The sequence below is a fragment of the Physella acuta genome, unplaced genomic scaffold (assembly GCF_028476545.2).
Source record: "Physella acuta isolate Inbredline_101_S28 unplaced genomic scaffold, ASM2847654v3 ptg002094l, whole genome shotgun sequence".
Lineage (NCBI taxonomy): Eukaryota > Metazoa > Mollusca > Gastropoda > Physidae > Physella > Physella acuta.
In genome coordinates this window covers 1-16,233 of record NW_026733595.1, presented here as the reverse complement: position 1 = coordinate 16,233, position 16,233 = coordinate 1, and the positions used below count along the sequence as shown (strand labels likewise).

The 16,233-nt window shown below is 33.7% G+C and overlaps 2 protein-coding genes across 2 annotated transcripts; one reads left to right on the top strand and one right to left on the bottom strand.

Annotated features, from left to right (window-relative positions):
* Nucleotides 1-78: 78 nt before the first annotated feature.
* LOC131932142 (uroporphyrinogen decarboxylase) lies at nucleotides 79-4,936 on the top strand. The gene is made up of 10 exons (XM_059289015.1): nucleotides 79-152; nucleotides 1,942-2,047; nucleotides 2,311-2,390; nucleotides 2,516-2,614; nucleotides 2,741-2,902; nucleotides 3,241-3,405; nucleotides 3,814-3,951; nucleotides 4,164-4,264; nucleotides 4,388-4,454; nucleotides 4,572-4,936. The coding sequence occupies exons 1-10, from the start codon at nucleotides 123-125 to the stop codon at nucleotides 4,734-4,736; spliced, it is 1,113 nt and encodes a 370-aa protein (XP_059144998.1). The 5' UTR covers nucleotides 79-122; the 3' UTR covers nucleotides 4,737-4,936.
* Nucleotides 4,937-6,270: 1,334 nt separating this feature from the next.
* Nucleotides 6,271-12,903, bottom strand: LOC131932141 (chloride channel CLIC-like protein 1). Its single transcript, XM_059289013.1, has 10 exons — nucleotides 12,885-12,903; nucleotides 12,073-12,118; nucleotides 11,578-11,730; nucleotides 10,869-11,069; nucleotides 10,141-10,158; nucleotides 9,864-10,067; nucleotides 9,318-9,455; nucleotides 9,022-9,210; nucleotides 7,902-8,123; nucleotides 6,271-6,935 (listed from the first exon to the last, which is right to left on the bottom strand). Exons 3-10 carry the CDS (start codon nucleotides 11,722-11,724, stop codon nucleotides 6,276-6,278), a joined length of 1,779 nt encoding a protein of 592 aa, XP_059144996.1. The 5' UTR covers nucleotides 11,725-11,730; nucleotides 12,073-12,118; nucleotides 12,885-12,903; the 3' UTR covers nucleotides 6,271-6,275.
* Nucleotides 12,904-16,233: the final 3,330 nt, after the last annotated feature.

The window sequence follows — 16,233 nt, the reverse complement described above, 5'->3', positions numbered from 1 at the left end:
TATTTAAGTTATTCAACAGCAATTACAGATTTTTTAAAAAGTATTTAGATCTAGATCTAAATCTATTGCTTTTTAGAGTGTTAGCCGAATGACACCAAAGTATCGCAGTTAAAGTTATCAAAATGGCTGCACCCATATCGCCACATACACAGGTTTAACTTCTTATTATTATTAAACCATAAACTATCGATAAATCAGAATAGATTTAAGCCTGATTAATTTTCTTCAACTATGACTCTTCAGACCCCTAATTAAAAATTAAGTTTTGGACTTATTTTTATAGGCCCTATTCAAACTATTAATATCAGCCTTCAAGAGTTGACTCACTTCAAACTCACTTGTGTAACACTTGTGTTGTCTTGTCACTTGTTCTGTTGTGATGTGATATTGATCATAATAATAATCATATTAATCATAATAATCATATTGTGAGCATTTGACCGGCATTTTGTGAATGTGTAGAATTTACGCTAGCCGGAAAAAGATATGCTTGCACAATGTAGATAAACTTAAACTACGACTTGCCTTGGCAGGATTGTTTTCGATGGTACTGCGCATGAGTGTGTTTACAACCGCAGAACCCTAGCCCTAACCCGATCCCTAATCCTAACCCTAGCCATATGTCATTGCGCATGTGCAGAACTATCTTTTGCCAACTAGGTGGAGACGTTAGGGCGAAAAATCTTTTTCCGAGTAATCACTTCGTAATAATTAGTCACCTTTTTTCCACATTACTAGCCTTGGCAGATGGTAATCTATCATTTTAGCCTAAAAGCTAAAATTTAGGTTTATAAAACCTCATTGTCAAGGCTTTAATAGACGTATATTGTGATATAATTGTGTCAAATATTATAGATAAATGAATAATAAACCTAAATCAATGGCTAAATATATCAATATAGGCCAGAAATTAACTTTGACTTTAAACAGCAGTGTTTGCGAGCAAGATTTGCTTTATAAACAGCAGCCATTTGTAAAATAGAGTGGCTTCCCCTGAATCTTGCGCTATAAGTTTACAAAAAAAACTTAAACAAGATGGCTGTTATAGTAAATGAGCATGGTTGCATCTGTTGGAAACATCGCTAGTCTTCATTTATTACTGAAAAGTTTTAATTCAATTGTTTAAAAACAGGTACATAAATGAAACTAGGAAACATTTTTGTATTTTTCCAAACATCAAGTCTTCTCAAAATGTGAAATAATTAGGGCCTATTAAAATTTAAGGAGTCACCTGTTTTTCACATTACTAGTTGCGGGCGATTTAACATACCTAAAACGATAGATTACCGATTTTTATAATTTAGCCTATTAAATTTATAATTAGATTCTAGCCTAAATATAATGATAAGCCCAGATTACTGCTAGATTAGCCTATAATTACTAAATTAATAATCCTATATCCACTGCTGTGCAAATGTAGAATTACTCAACATTGGCTTGACGTCATTTATTGCACCACTAGTTTTCTACCTTTCAACATGCTTATATCTCGACTGATATTTCTTGGGTTACTTCTGAAATTCTACCACAAGAACTTAGGAACTTCCATGATATTGTATTTAGAATCATTATGTATGGGGTAGAGATGGGTCTGAAAAAATAGTGACATTTTAAACAATTTTAGTAAGGTCCCTACATGCATAATCCTTTAAAAAAATATTAATATTCACTCAAAGATTGTTACAAAAATAATTATTCAACTAAAAGACTGTATGGGCCTATTGAATTTTAATATGAATGAAATATATCAAAAAAAGAAATGAAATAGGGCTAATAGTAAATTTTATAAAAAATGTCAGTGCAACATAAGTTTCAATGTTTTAAAAATAGTATATTTTGGTTTCAGGATTGGTCAAATTTGGACATTGATTTTATTGGCACCCTGATATTATAATTTTGTATAGACCTATAACCTATAAATAAAGTTTTGTTTTTTTCCAGGTGTTTGCACCCCTAAAGAATGACTTAATATTACGTGCTGCAAGAGGACAGAGGACAGAAAGAGTGCCTGTTTGGATAATGAGGCAAGCAGGTCGCTATTTACCAGGTAGTATAACTGCTCAAGCCTACAAAAATTACCATACACAATAGATATATTTCTCACAAACTGTTAATGCAGCATTAAGTTATAATTAGTTTAGTTAAAGATACCTAAGAGAATTATAAATTTGATGTATTCAAACACAACAGTCTTATTTAAAATCTTTCTCCATGCAGTACACACATTATATTTTAGCAAGTGTTGTTGTAGAGGCCCATCTTGTTTGACTCAAACATCTTTTTTATTATGTAATAAAATTTTTTTTTCAGAGTATATGGAAGCCAAAGGTAAAACAAAGTTTTTTGCAACATGCAAGAATCCAGAGTTAGTTTGTGAACTTACCCTTCAGGTAACTACACAACTAGCTATAGTATTCAATAGCAATCATCTTCGGAAATGAATTTCATTATTATCTGTTAATATTTACCCACATTTTTACGATTTTTAAAAAATCAATTGAATTTTTTTTTTCAGCCAATACGTCGTTACAGTTTAGATGCAGCTATAATATTTTCTGATATTCTAGTCCTTCCAGTGGCTTTAGGCTTAACAGTTGCAAATGATCCAGGAGAGGTAAGAATTCTTTACATTAACTTTCCGAGTTTAAATTTTTTAAAAGTTTATTTTATTTTGTACCTTTAAATTAAAATTTTAAATATAATTTTGTTGATAAGAACGTATTTTTTATTTTATTTTAAGGGCCCGGTGTTTGCTGATCCTATCTCCAAGCCTGAAGATGTTAAACGGTTAAATCCAAACTTTGATATCGTTGCTGAGTTAGGATATGTGTATGAAGCTATAACATTAACCAGAGTAAAGCTAGAGGGAAAAGTGCCTTTGTTTGGATTCTCTGGAGCTCCTGTAAGTTCTTTTATGTGAATACTTTTAAAACCCAATGTTTTTACAGGTATAGTAGTAATAGTTTTTAGTGTAGTGTCATTTTATTTAACAGCAATTATTTTGTAACAGTATATTTACTTTACATGTAAGTCACTTTTTATTTTGTTTCAATAATAAAGTTTTTTTTCCCTTCATATTAACAACCAATAAATAGTCTCAATTCTTGTTTAGCATTTTTTTCTATTTACATTTACTTTATAGATAACTAAGTTATTTTTTTTTTAATATTATATTTTAATGTCACTTATCATTTTATCAAGAACATATAGTTTTATTCTAGTTTTTGTTGTCTTTTCCAGTGGACACTTATGAAGTTTATGATTGAGAATGTCAGTGCTGGTCCCAACCCCCACAAAGCCAGGAAGTTTCTCGTAGAACACCCAGACGCTGGCCATGAGTTGCTGGGTATTCTAAAAGATGCTGTGGTGAAGCACCTAGTGCAGCAGATCAAAGCAGGAGCACAGGTGAGAACATTGGAGTTGTATCTAGTCTATGTATTATTGACCACAAATAGTTAATATCTTGATTCATGAATTGCATTAATTTCTCTAGTCAAACATGTTCATTCACATATTCACTTCAGTTTCAATAGTCAAGATGTTTAGGGTTTATTCATAAATTACATCAATTGCTCCACTGAGCATGTTAATTCATAATTTACATCAATTTTTCTAGTCGTGTTAATTAACAAATTTACCTAAGTTTTTTTCCCATTTAATAGTCAACATGTTTAAACAAAATTAATCAAACCACATTGCATTACTCAAAATGTTAATTCTCAGATTACATACATTTCTCTAGTCACCAAGTTTATTTTTTGCTTATGCTGTGCTTTTATAAATGTAAGTTTTTGTTCATTTCCTGCCTGTCAGATTGTGCAAGTCTTTGATTCATTTGCTGGAGAACTGGGTCCTGGAATTTTTTCAAAGTTTGAGCTGCCTGTGTTAAGGAGTATAGCTAGAGAAGTGAAAGAGCAATTAAAGGAACTCAACCTTGATCCTGTACCAATGGTAACAATTACATTGCCAGCTTGTACTCTAGGTTACTTCTATATCTGTTTAGCTTGGACAGGCTCAACCATGTGACATTATTGCTCTATCATGGGTGACTGTTTAATTTTGAGGTTAGGAACCCTAAGCCCTAAAACGTTAAATTTGATTTCGTACCAATAGTAAATAACTACAATAATATTAAAGTTGGTCCTCACTCTCCATATCCACAGATTGTATTTGCCAAAGATGCACACTTTGCTATAGAAGATCTCTCCCAGTCAGGGTACGATGTGGTTGGTTTAGATTGGTGTGTTCAGCCACTTCATGCCAGGTAAGATTGGAGACACGGGTGAAAAATAAAATTGGACATGGTTTCACTCATGAGTCAACTTAGTGAAAGCTATAGAAAACACTTAGCCCTTTAGTGCTTTAACAATTTTTTTTTAAATTTCAGGAAACTAGCTGGAAGTCATGTGACATTGCAGGGTAATCTGGATCCAGTCATGATGTTTGCAACTAAGGTGCATTTTTTAAATCAGTCTCGTTAATTATTTCAGTGTTAATCCTACATTTTTAAAAAAAAATGCTTTCCTTTTTAACATGTACAGCTACATAAATCTGCCTTGTATAATATTTAGGATGAAATCAAAAAGGCTGTGAAAGACATGCTGACCAAGTTTGGAACACAACATTACATTGCAAATCTTGGGCATGGTGTACTAAAAGAGACAGATCCAGACCACGTGGGAGTATTTATAGATGCTGTACACTCTTATTCAGAAGACATGAATGCAATCTCTTAACTTTCATGTTATAGATTTGTTTGTTTTTTGGTTTTCTGTTTTTAAGCATGTCTTAGACTAGATATTCAGAAATGTATTTAGACTGCTCTTATTCTACTTAGTCAAAAGCATGTACACATTTTCTCTTGTAGATAAAAAGAATTGAGCTAAGTAGACACTTTGAGGTGCTAAAACATTTTTACAATAAAAACAATCCATGCAAGTATTTCTTGTTGGTTAGTGATCTCTTAACTATTTATTTTCAAATGTTCATTTCTCATGCGATATATTCCTGTATTTCACTAGTCAGATTTTTCAAAATAATACATTGATCACAATTAATCAAAAGCTGTTTCAATCAAAGTGCCTTTTAGAAAGAAGTAATTTTTATTTCTGTATACACATATAAAGATAGACTAAAAAATAAGGCACACATTTTAAAATGAACAAATAATTTTTGTGTGACAATATCCACAAGTGATAAATGCTCACAAATTTTCATAAATGTTATACTTGAATGGCAGTGATGAGGACCTAAATCAGATTCATGTGTATATTTAAATTCACACCCTTGAGTAGGGTATTTGCATTCCTTAAAATGGAGAACTAACAAAAAATCAAATAATCTCACTATCCTCTGCAACATTAATCAGATTTTCACTATGTCTAAAGTTCATCCAACTTCCCACCATACAAGCCATGGCATTAATAATTGAAAGGCTCTTATGTCTGATAATGATTATATTTTTGTAACTGTTTTAAGCTAAGAAAATTATATGCTATTCTTATACATTCATCTTTTATACTTAGTTTTTTTTTTTAAATATTCCATATTATTGTACAACAAACATTTACATTGAACTATGGTATTTATTTTCATGACCTTAATTTTGCTTAACAAATATGTCTACATTTTAATGTTATTTTTAAAAGTATATGGTTGTCAAAATATATAAATGAGCCATTGTAGTAAGGATGCAATGAAATGTAATTCCAGACTTTTTTTTAAAGAAAAACTTGCGTTATTTTGAATCATTTTTTAATTTAAATGCTGTGATTTTATTTGTAGAAGATTTTTTTAATGCTTTAAATCAAAATTATTGTTGCATTTATCTAATTCTGTTGAGATCCATGTTCTATTGTATGAAAGTTTGAAATTACAGCTATGCAATATTGTTATTGAGAAGTTTTTGTTAGCAATGTTAGTCATCGGTTATATTCACTATTAAACATTGATCCACTCTGAAAAAAATATCCATTTATTTTGGAAGTTTGTACACAAAGGACATTTTATCAAAACTTAGGAACTGCCTTAATCATTAAATGGATTTCTGTTTAGGTATAGAATAATTTTTTGTATTACATTCAAAGCAAATAATATTTACAAAAAAAATCATATCAAACTTATCACAATACTGTCAGCAGTATACTTCTAAATTCATTTGTAACAAAAGATGCCCTCAGTTTCAATGTTTTTCTGCTTCAAAGCAACCAGTGCTGAGTACTTGCTTGATCTTAATTTCTTACATGAGCAATCTTCTTGAATAATCCTTAATAATTTTATGAACTTATCAAGTCCATTTCTTGACATCCATCAGCTATGTTCAAATCCTTCAACTTCCTGGCTATTTCATGAGATTGGGAGAGATCCGATTGTTCTGTAGTTTCCATGGTTTCATCCTCAGCCTTCATGCTCCACCCTGAACATTCTTCCATGGCTGTTGTCTCTTCTGATCTCCCACCCTCTTGTACACATTCACAAGAAACAGTTTCACTGATTGGTGGTGTAGACTGGCATGTCTGTTCTTGTACTGGAGGTACATCAGCGCTGTCTGACCTTGTTTCTTCCTCTGTCCCCACTGTAGTACCATCACCAGCTTTACTCCCACTTTGAAGATGAGTCTCATGTTTTCTGGTAGCTGGGATCACTTGGGACCTATCAACATTTCTTTGACGAACACAACTCTGTACCTGGATACTTTCTTGGTTCTCTGGAACCGGAGCATTGCTGTACTGTAAGGCACCTGGCTTGCTGATCTGGCCCAGTGAAAAGTTTCTCTTTAAAAGCTCAGCTTCTGTTCTTTGAGCATTGGAGTTGAGTAGGTAAGGCTCTGATGATGACTGAAGGACAGGAGCCTGCGCTAGAGATGGGGCTTGGTGGATGGGAGGTTGTGCAATAGGGACATGCTGGATGGGAGGGTATGCTGCAGGTGCTATGGACTAAAATGTTAAATAAGTGTCAATGCAGTTAATAAGCTTAGTTTTGATACTATGTTATTTATGACAGAATATTTATGAAAACGATAGAGTTAATTAGGGAACATTTTAATCAGCAGAAAGGAGTGGTAAGTTCTGATGCCTTATGGAAACTATGGAGTTAATTAGGAAACATTTTAATCAGCAGAAATGAGTGGTAAGTTCTGATGCCTTATGGAAACTATGGAGTTAATTAGGAAACATTTTAATCAACAGAAATGAGTGATAAGTTCTGGTGCCAGGTGATTAGCTTATGCAAGAGGTGTCAGGGTTAAGGTTTGCATGACACGCAAGGCTTACAGGGATGGAGCATGCACCTCTGGTGGGGCTTGTGCTAAGGGTGGGGCTTGCACCTCTGGTGCTAAGGGTGGGGCTTGCACCTCTGGTAGGGCTTGTACTAGGGGTGGGGCTTGTGCTAAGGGTGGTGCTTGAACTAGGGGCAGGGCTTGCACCTCTGGTGGGTTTTGTGCCATGGGTGGGGCTAGTGCCAGGGGTGGAGCTGGCACCAGAGGTGGGTTTTGTGCCATGGGTGGGGCTTGCACCTCTGGTGGCGCTTGTGCCAGATGTGGGGCTGGCTGGTTAGGAAGATTTACAGCAGGTGCTCTATTCTAAAAAATAAATACAATAGTCATTTTTTTCTATGATTTGTGTTGATAATATATAAACAAATATTTAAATCCCCTCTTTGACACACACAAAATATTTTTTAACATTGACATTTCATTTTTACTTAAGTTCCCCAAGTCTACCGTCAGCCATGATGGTGTTTGAAATATAGAAAAGACTGTAATAGCAGAACAATTATTTTCCTATGTCACAGTGCTGGTCAAATACGGAAATTTTCAGACCAGCATCAAAGTAAACTTAATTAATTAAATTTAAAAAACCGTCTATGCTCAAATGAAAAATGTATATAATTTGTAAACTTACATTGTGAGGTGCTGGTCCAATATTAATCAGATGTAGAATATTGATACTGTAACCTCTGATCACAGCCAAAGTAAAAAGGGGGAGGACTATTAGTAACACTGGTACTATCAGTTGAAAATGAAAGGGCAAATCTTTGAGGAGTGCGGTTAAGAAATCTGATATGGCTTGACCAACTATCCCTGCTGGTGCTACAACAGTTTTGACGACAGCCACGGCTATGGCCTGCAGGGGAAGAACGTAAGGGGCACATGTTAACAAGTCTGAGCTTACATTAACTAAACATCATGCAAGTCTTTGATTCAATAGTCGGTGAAAGGAATTTCTCGAGCTGCCAGTGTTAAGGTGTAGAGCTAGAGAAGTGAAACGCATTCTTCCAGGAAATGGTTTAAGAAAAGAAATACAATTATAATGAAAAGCAAGGGTAATATGTGTTTTTGTATTCAAAGCAAAGACAGAAAATCAATGACATTCACCAGCATGTAATCAGAATTTTAAAAAAAGCAATTAATCGCTAAGTGTATTAAATTAATTCAATTAGGATGAAGAGCCAGAAGAAACCTACAGTTAACAGAGACATTGTAAAATGATTTTCCCTCACAGTTACTTGAGCTACCACTGAACACAGAGATATGTGGGGCATATATGGAGGGTAGAACGTAACTGCAAAACTTAAAGTTTTAAGTTGAGACTCTGGACTCAAGTCCAAAAGACGTCCCAGAGCCCACCCAGCTCTGATGGGTACATGATTCATGTAAGGGAAAGTAAGGCAGCCGGGCATAGTGCTGACAACAATATCCCTTAATATGCAAAGGTTTCAGAAACAGGTGAACTCTACTTTACCTGTACCATTGATTACCATATTTGAATGGATAACTTTGCTGAGAGATATATACATGAGTTATATTAAAGGCAGCTGGTAAAACTAAATGAGACATGCATTTAATGAACATGTCATCACACAATGATCAAAGCTGGCTAAGCAAACTACAGGAGACACTAAAACAAAACAGCAAAAAATAAAATTACAATAAAAATGTATCAGATATGTGATATAAGCACTAAACTGCAATTATTTATAAAAGTTAATTACAAAATATCAATAAAGAAGTTGCGCACTTACTTCCATTGGTGAAACTTTAGTAACTGGGTTCACAAGCATAGCTTGGTAATATTTCTGACATTTGTTGTCTTTAAACTTGAACGTTGACGACAAAAAAGATTTCACAGCGCTCCAGATACCTTCGTCAGGCTGTGGACAAGACTTGGCCATTTTGTCTAAAAATATTCTTTCTTGTTCAGCCAGCTCTACCTGTTTTTACAAAAGTATACATTTTTAAAAACTTCGTTTACTTTTGTTATAATTGTAAACAGGTGTAAATAAAATAAAATTAGTATGATGTAAAACAAAATGCTTACTTGGTACATCTCAATCCAGGTGAAAACCACACTGACAACAAACATAAGAAACAAAGCTCTAAAGGCTAACGTCAGAGTTATAACTGTTGTACATAGCATCTTCACAACAGCTATTGCTAGGGCTACAGAGGCAATTATCTGGTTTTAAAAGTTTTTAAAAGTAAAACTGACAGGATCATTTTAAAGTATAAATTATAAAGCAAAATTTAAAAGATGGCAATTTAAATAATTTATAAAAAAGTAAATCAAAAGTAAATCATATAATCATATCAGAAATGTAACAGACCATCTAAAAATACAACAATTTTATTCCCATTTTTTTTTACCCAAACAAGGTATTTCCAAGTTTTTCCACATTTTGGACATTTCAAGGAAATATTATTACAAGTAAAAATTGAAACATAACTATTGTATAAAATTTCATTGCTACAACGTTAAGGGCAAACTTCTTCAAAGTGAAAAATACTTGGAAATAAAGAAAACTTACTTAACAAAAATAATGTTTAAACAATCAATTTAAAAGAAAGCTGAATGAACAAACTCAACCTGTAATAAGCTTTGTGTTGACAGCCCTAGTTTATCTTCCAGCCAATAGAATTTGGACACAGGGTCTAGGACATCACTTGCATGATGCACTACACTGCGCAAAATTTCAAACGTTTCATGAACATCTGAATTTTTTTTTTGTCCAAAGTTTTTAAGCTTTGTGATCTGATCTGAGTTGACTTGAAGCCTTAAATTTATCTCTACCTTTTCTCTGGAGGTGACCTAAATGAAAGAAGTTTGAAATGAATGGCATTAGTAAAAGGTTATTTATCTCTACCTTTTCTCTTGAGGTGACCTAAATGAAAGAAGTTTGAAATGAACGGCATTAGTAAAAGGTTATTTATCTCTACCTTTTCTCTTGAGGTGACCTAAATGAAAGAAGTTTGAAATGAACGGCATTAGTAAAAGGTTATTTATCTCTACCTTTTCTCTTGAGGTGACCTAAATGAAAGAAGTTTGAAATGAACGGCATTAGTAAAAGGTTATTTATCTCTACCTTTTCTCTTGAGGTGACCTAAATGAAAGAAGTTTGAAATGAACGGCATTAGTAAAAGGTTATTTATCTCTACCTTTTCTCTTGAGGTGACCTAAATGAAAGAAGTTTGAAATGAACGGCATTAGTAAAAGGTTGCTGTCCTGATGGGTATAGAGCCTTGGTGATGATGCACAACAAGAAACATCAATTTTGTTAAACATTTTTGAATAATTTTCAAAATAAAATATTTTCTGTACAGGTAAGAGAATTATTTTTTAAAATTAATTTTTAGTTTTTCATGCATTAATGTTGTCTCAGTACTAATTTTTAAATTATGATTTCAAACAACATATATCTAAAAGAAAGATAAATTACTCTGATGGGTACTTAAGTCACATTAGGGAAAGTAAAGGCAGCTGGGCATAGTGCTGACCACACTATCTCTTCATATGCCGAGGTCAAAGAAACAAGTGAACTCTACTTCACTTGCTCTATAGACCGTCAGGTTTGAAAGGGAACTTTACTTTTACCTTGCTTTCCAAATGGTTAACTAATGTCATTGAGAACTGTCGTAGAAGAGGCATAACTTCAGAGTAGGATTTTTCAGCAATGGAACAGGTTTTATCACCATCTTTTAGCCCTGGGGTGACATCATTGGTCTTTTTACTCTCAACAGTTGGTAATGGAGTTGTTGAAGGTGGTGTTCTTGTGGTTTCTGTTTTTGGAACATCCTAAAATTGAAACCAGTACTTTTTTTATTTAATTTAAAGCAACAAAACAGTAGCTGAAAAAAAGAGAAATAGGCAGAAAGTAACATACTTGGTTGAAGGGTTAATATTTGTGTTTGTTGAGCTATTATTTACCAACCAAGATGAAACAGAGTCATAACAGAAATATCTAAGACTAGCAGTTGTATTGTTGCCTGGCTTTTTTCTCAGACATTTCCCTTTTTATAAATTCTAGCCTTGTTTCTTGAGCGTTCATTAAGCCACAAGTACCTTTGCATGTGCACATTTCTGTTAGACATTACAAGGTCTTTTAAATTTCAATGGGTACAGGCATAGGGGAGATAATGTTCTTCACTTCAACTATCTTCTTGGCATTTCAGGTCTGAAATGGTACTTCCTTTTTCCTTGAATTTAAAAGCAAAACCTTCGCTACTTCACATATTTTTATAGATAGGCCTACTTGTTAATTGCTAATTTTTACAGTAAACATTTTCATACCTATTTTGCTTACCTTTATCATTCTCATATTCACTGGGTCGAAGTGCAACAGGTCATTAGGGTCAATCTCGTCATCATCCACATGTTCTGTGCTAACAGCATAAACAAGTTTCAGAAATACCAATGTTACAAGGCAAATTGCGCGTCCTCTCTTCATCATTTCATACTGAAAAACAATGTCTCAGAAATTATCTAACAGTTCTAACTACAGCATTGTGATAGTAATTTAGGATTAAACGATGTTAGTGATAATTCTGAATTTAACATGTGACATAGTTAAACCTATTTGTGATAACTTGTTTGCTTAGTTAAATATTATCTATAGTCAAGTTTTATTCTAAATGTGTATAGTTAGTAGAGTAGAGTAGAGTGTGTGAGCAATTACTAGCAAAATTTGAGAGGTCTAGAGAATTAAGTGGCATATATGTATGACATATTGTAAGTATGATATACTGGCTAGTATAAGTAGTAGCTGTAGGTAGTGTCACTGCCTTTGGTTTGCACTCACCTGTAGAGTTGTAGACTGTCTAGCTTGCTGTGTTGGCAGCCCTCCACTGTAGAAGTCATAAATAATTAGGGGTCGTCCATAAATGACATCACACTCGTAGGGGGGAGGGCGGGTCCTTAATTTTGTGACTGTGTGTGATGAGGGGGAGGGGGGGGGGGTCAGATCATGCGACGTCACACTTTTGCATTATAAAAAAGCAATGTTAGAACACTAGTTTTAGGCGTTATTTCGCGTTTTAGAAAACTGTTTTAATAGGAATTTATTAAAATACTCTATTTTGACAGAGTTTAGACAAGACTTTGGAAAAATATCGATGTTTTAAGAGAAATTCAACTGCAATTTTGACTGAGGTGTGACGTCATTTTAGGGGGGGGGGGGGGGGTCTGGCTTTTTGTGATGATGTGTGAAAGAGGGGAGGGGGGGAGGTAAAAATCATTTTAAAAAGCGTGACGTCATTTATGGATGACCCCTTAGTTATTAGTTAGAGTAAAAAATGTAAATGTTGGTCTACTCATTCAATAGTCATTGAGTCATATTAATGATACTCATATCATCATATAATAATGACATATAGTATAGACAAAAACTCAATATATAATAATATAAAATATACTTATATATAGGCCTAGGCCTAATATTTCTAATAAATATATTAGGCCTACCAGTAATCTATCGTTTTAGGTAAGTAAAATCGCCCGCGACTAGTAATGTGAAAATCAGGTGACTCCTTAATTTTTAATAATTATTTCACATTTTGAGGATGATTTATGTTTTGAAAAATACAAAAATGTTTCCTTGTTTCATTTATGTACCTGTTTTTAAACAATTGAATTAAAAATTGTCATTAATAAATGAAGACTAGCAATGTTTCCAACAGATGCAACCATGCTCATTTACTATAGCAGCCATCTTGTTTATTTTTTATTGTAAACTTATAGCGCAAGATTCAGGGGGAGCCACTCTAACTTACAGATAGCCGCTTTTTATATAGCAAATCCTGCTAACAAAAAAAGTTAATTTCTTGCCTATATTGATATATTTAGCCATTGATTTAGGTTTATTATTCATTTATCTATAATATTTGATACAAATATATCACAATGTGACAATATACTTCTACTAAAGCCTTGACAATGAGGTAACTTTTTCGTACATTACTAGATCTAGAATCTAGCCGCTGGCGATTTTACGTACCTAAAACGATACATTACCGGCCTACCTAATATTTTAATATTTTAATTTAATAAGAGTAGAGTAGGCCTAGGCTAGGCTAGAGGCCATATTTTTATAAATTAAAATTTTATTAAAACAATTACAATTGACAATTAGATTTAGATTTCTAGCTTTAGACTTTAGAGTAGATATGGACAAGTACTAGATCTACTAGATTTAGATCTAGATGACTAGATCTAGATCTACAAGTTGATTATGGATGATTATTCATTATTCTGTAAATTTAATCACGACACAACAAGAATGTAAAATTGTAAAACTTACAAAGTAAAACATCTTAAAAGATAAAATTAAGAGTAATTTCCCTTGTTGGTTTCGATATTGTGCAGTGCACAAGATTCGCATTCAATTTTGGAAATGTAAAAACAATTATAAAATTATAAACATTTTTTATTCTTTAAAATAATTGAATTGAAATCGGTCTAGCTTACATAACAATCCTAGACCTGTAGAACTGCTGGGAGGTTTAACTTTTTTGCAGTAATTTTTTTTTGGTACAGTAATTACATTATTAATGTGTTTTTCCTTAGAGTAATTGGATTACCGAGTAATTTGTCTATTTGTCTTAACTATTTGTTAAGACTGTTAAGACTAAGAGCCTTCTGAGTGTGTGTTTGTTAAAAGTAGAAGGTCAAGAAAAAATACAAAGACCAAAATAAAACGTGAGAAAACGCCACAACATGTAGTACGTAAAACTATTAGTTAAGTTACCTTACACCACTTCATACAACAAGAGCAGCCGCAATCCGTTTTGTGGTGTACACAGTTTTAAGAACTCCGAGATATGTGGTAGTCAGAGTTTCTTCCAGGCATCTCTTCGGGGGGGGCGAAGCCCCCCCCCCCCCCTCCGAATTTTTTTTACCGCCCCCCCCCCGAACGAAATGAAATTTATATAATTTATATAGAAAATATATACTTTTAACAGTGTCCGCCCCCCGAAGAAAGTCTACCGCCCCCCCCCCCGAAAATTTCAGGTGCCCCCCCGGAGACAAAAGTCTGGAAGAAACACTGGTGGTAGTTAGTTGAGAACTACTTCACCAGCAGCAAATCTAAGACATAGAAGAAGTCTAACTGTGTGGTGAATCCATTATAAGTGGCATAGAAAGAACTTTATCTATACGGCATATATATATATATATATATATATATATATATATATATATATATATATATATATATATATATATATATATATATATATATATATATATATATATATATATATATATATATATATATATATATATCAGGGGTCGGCAACCTTTTGGGACGAAAGAGCCAAAAGTTACAATTTACCACATTTCACAGTTTTTAAAGAGCCACAAACATTTTTATTTCATTTATATATATATATATATATATATATATATATATATATATATATATATATATATATATATATATATATATATATATATATACATTACATTTAAAATAAATAGCTTAAAATATGAAATAATATTTATTCATATAAAAAAATACACATAACATATTAAAGTAGTTTAGCAAGCTCTGCTCATATTAGAAAGTTTACATTGTTATTAGATCTAGATCTTTAATTACCGAGTATTGCAGACTAATATTTTTATGAGTTTTAATAACACATTAAAATAATTATTAATATGTTTGCATGGAGCTGAAGAGCCGCATCTTGACATCAAAAGAGCCGCATGCGGCTCGCGAGCCGCAGGTTGCCGACCCCTGATATATATATATATATATATATATATATATATATATATAATATATATATATTATATATATATATATATATATATATATATATATATATATATATATATATATATATATATATATATATATATATATATATATATATATATATATATATATATTATCTATGCATATATACACACTAACGGTTTTTAGAAAGTAAAATGTTCGTTTTTATGATATTAAAATTTAGCGTGAAACAATTTTCATATTTGGGATCCATGGGGAGGGGGGGGGGGGGGCTCTTGCTCCTAACAGCCCTAATTGCACATGCCACTCAGAGCCGGCGTTAGGGGGTGGCGAACGGGGCGGTCGCCATAGGCCCCGCGCTTGAAGGGGCCCCGCAATTCAGCAATGTCATTGTTATCTGAATTGGTTCATAAACTTAAAAAAATTGTTGCTGAATTCAATTGGGAAAAACTAAATGGTCGAATGCCGACGTTGTTGATTGTTATAACTGAGGCAACGGTTGATGTTGGTGAGTCCCACCTGAACTGGGACAGGCCGTAATTCGATACAAAAATAGTGTCACACCTCCCCTTTGTGTAGGGTACGGTCGCCTAGCATTTGACCTGAGCTGACTGGAGATGGCGGTCGAGAATTAGCCCACGACGTAAAGAGATACCCTATTGTATGCGGGACCCATGAAGACGTCCTTTTAGTGAGCAGACGGGATGTTCTGTAGAGACAGTGACCTAATGAACTCTAGTCCTGACTTTCTTGTTGTAGATGTCGTATAATGTCGTATATGTACAGTGTTTCTTCCAGACTTTTTTCTCCGGGGGGGGGGGGGGGGAGGGGCACTTGACATTTTCGGGGGGGGTGGGGGGGGGGGGGTAGATTTTCTTCGGGGGTGGGGGGGGCGGACACTGTTAAAAGTATATATTTTCCTATATAAATTATATAAATTTCATTTCGTTTTCGGGGGAGGGGGTGCTTCTACCCCCACCCCCTCCCCACCCCGAAGAGATGTAGGCCTACTTGTCTTGGTATAACAAAATTAACATTCAGTTGCGCGCAGAGGGGTGGGATGAGGGCGATGAGGGGGGGGGGGGGCGCCTTAGGATCTATATCACGCGGCATTAAACAGAGGGATTTATTATTATTTTTTGGAAGAAAGTTAAAACTGTTGTTATGTTGTGTCACCTTAAGGATTCACTCGTTCAATAATTAAGACAATAATGTTTTTGGTTT

What these genes read in the sequence shown, in the direction of transcription:
- LOC131932141 (XM_059289013.1), bottom strand. Translation starts at nt 11,724, where the DNA reads ATGATGAAGAGAGGACGCGCAATTTGCCTTGTAACATTGGTATTTCTG. An exon ending in CTAAAGTTTCACCAATGGAA is followed by an intron (nt 8,124 to 9,021) that starts GTAAGTGCGCAA and finishes CTTCCCCTGCAG; the next exon opens with GCCATAGCCGTGGCTGTCGT. An exon ending in TTGGACCAGCACCTCACAAT is followed by an intron (nt 6,936 to 7,901) that starts GTAAGTTTACAA and finishes TTAACATTTTAG; the next exon opens with TCCATAGCACCTGCAGCATA.
- LOC131932142 (XM_059289015.1), top strand. Translation starts at nt 123, where the DNA reads ATGGCTGCACCCATATCGCCACATACACAG. An exon ending in AGATCAAAGCAGGAGCACAG is followed by an intron (nt 3,406 to 3,813) that starts GTGAGAACATTG and finishes CCTGCCTGTCAG; the next exon opens with ATTGTGCAAGTCTTTGATTC. An exon ending in ACCTTGATCCTGTACCAATG is followed by an intron (nt 3,952 to 4,163) that starts GTAACAATTACA and finishes CCATATCCACAG; the next exon opens with ATTGTATTTGCCAAAGATGC.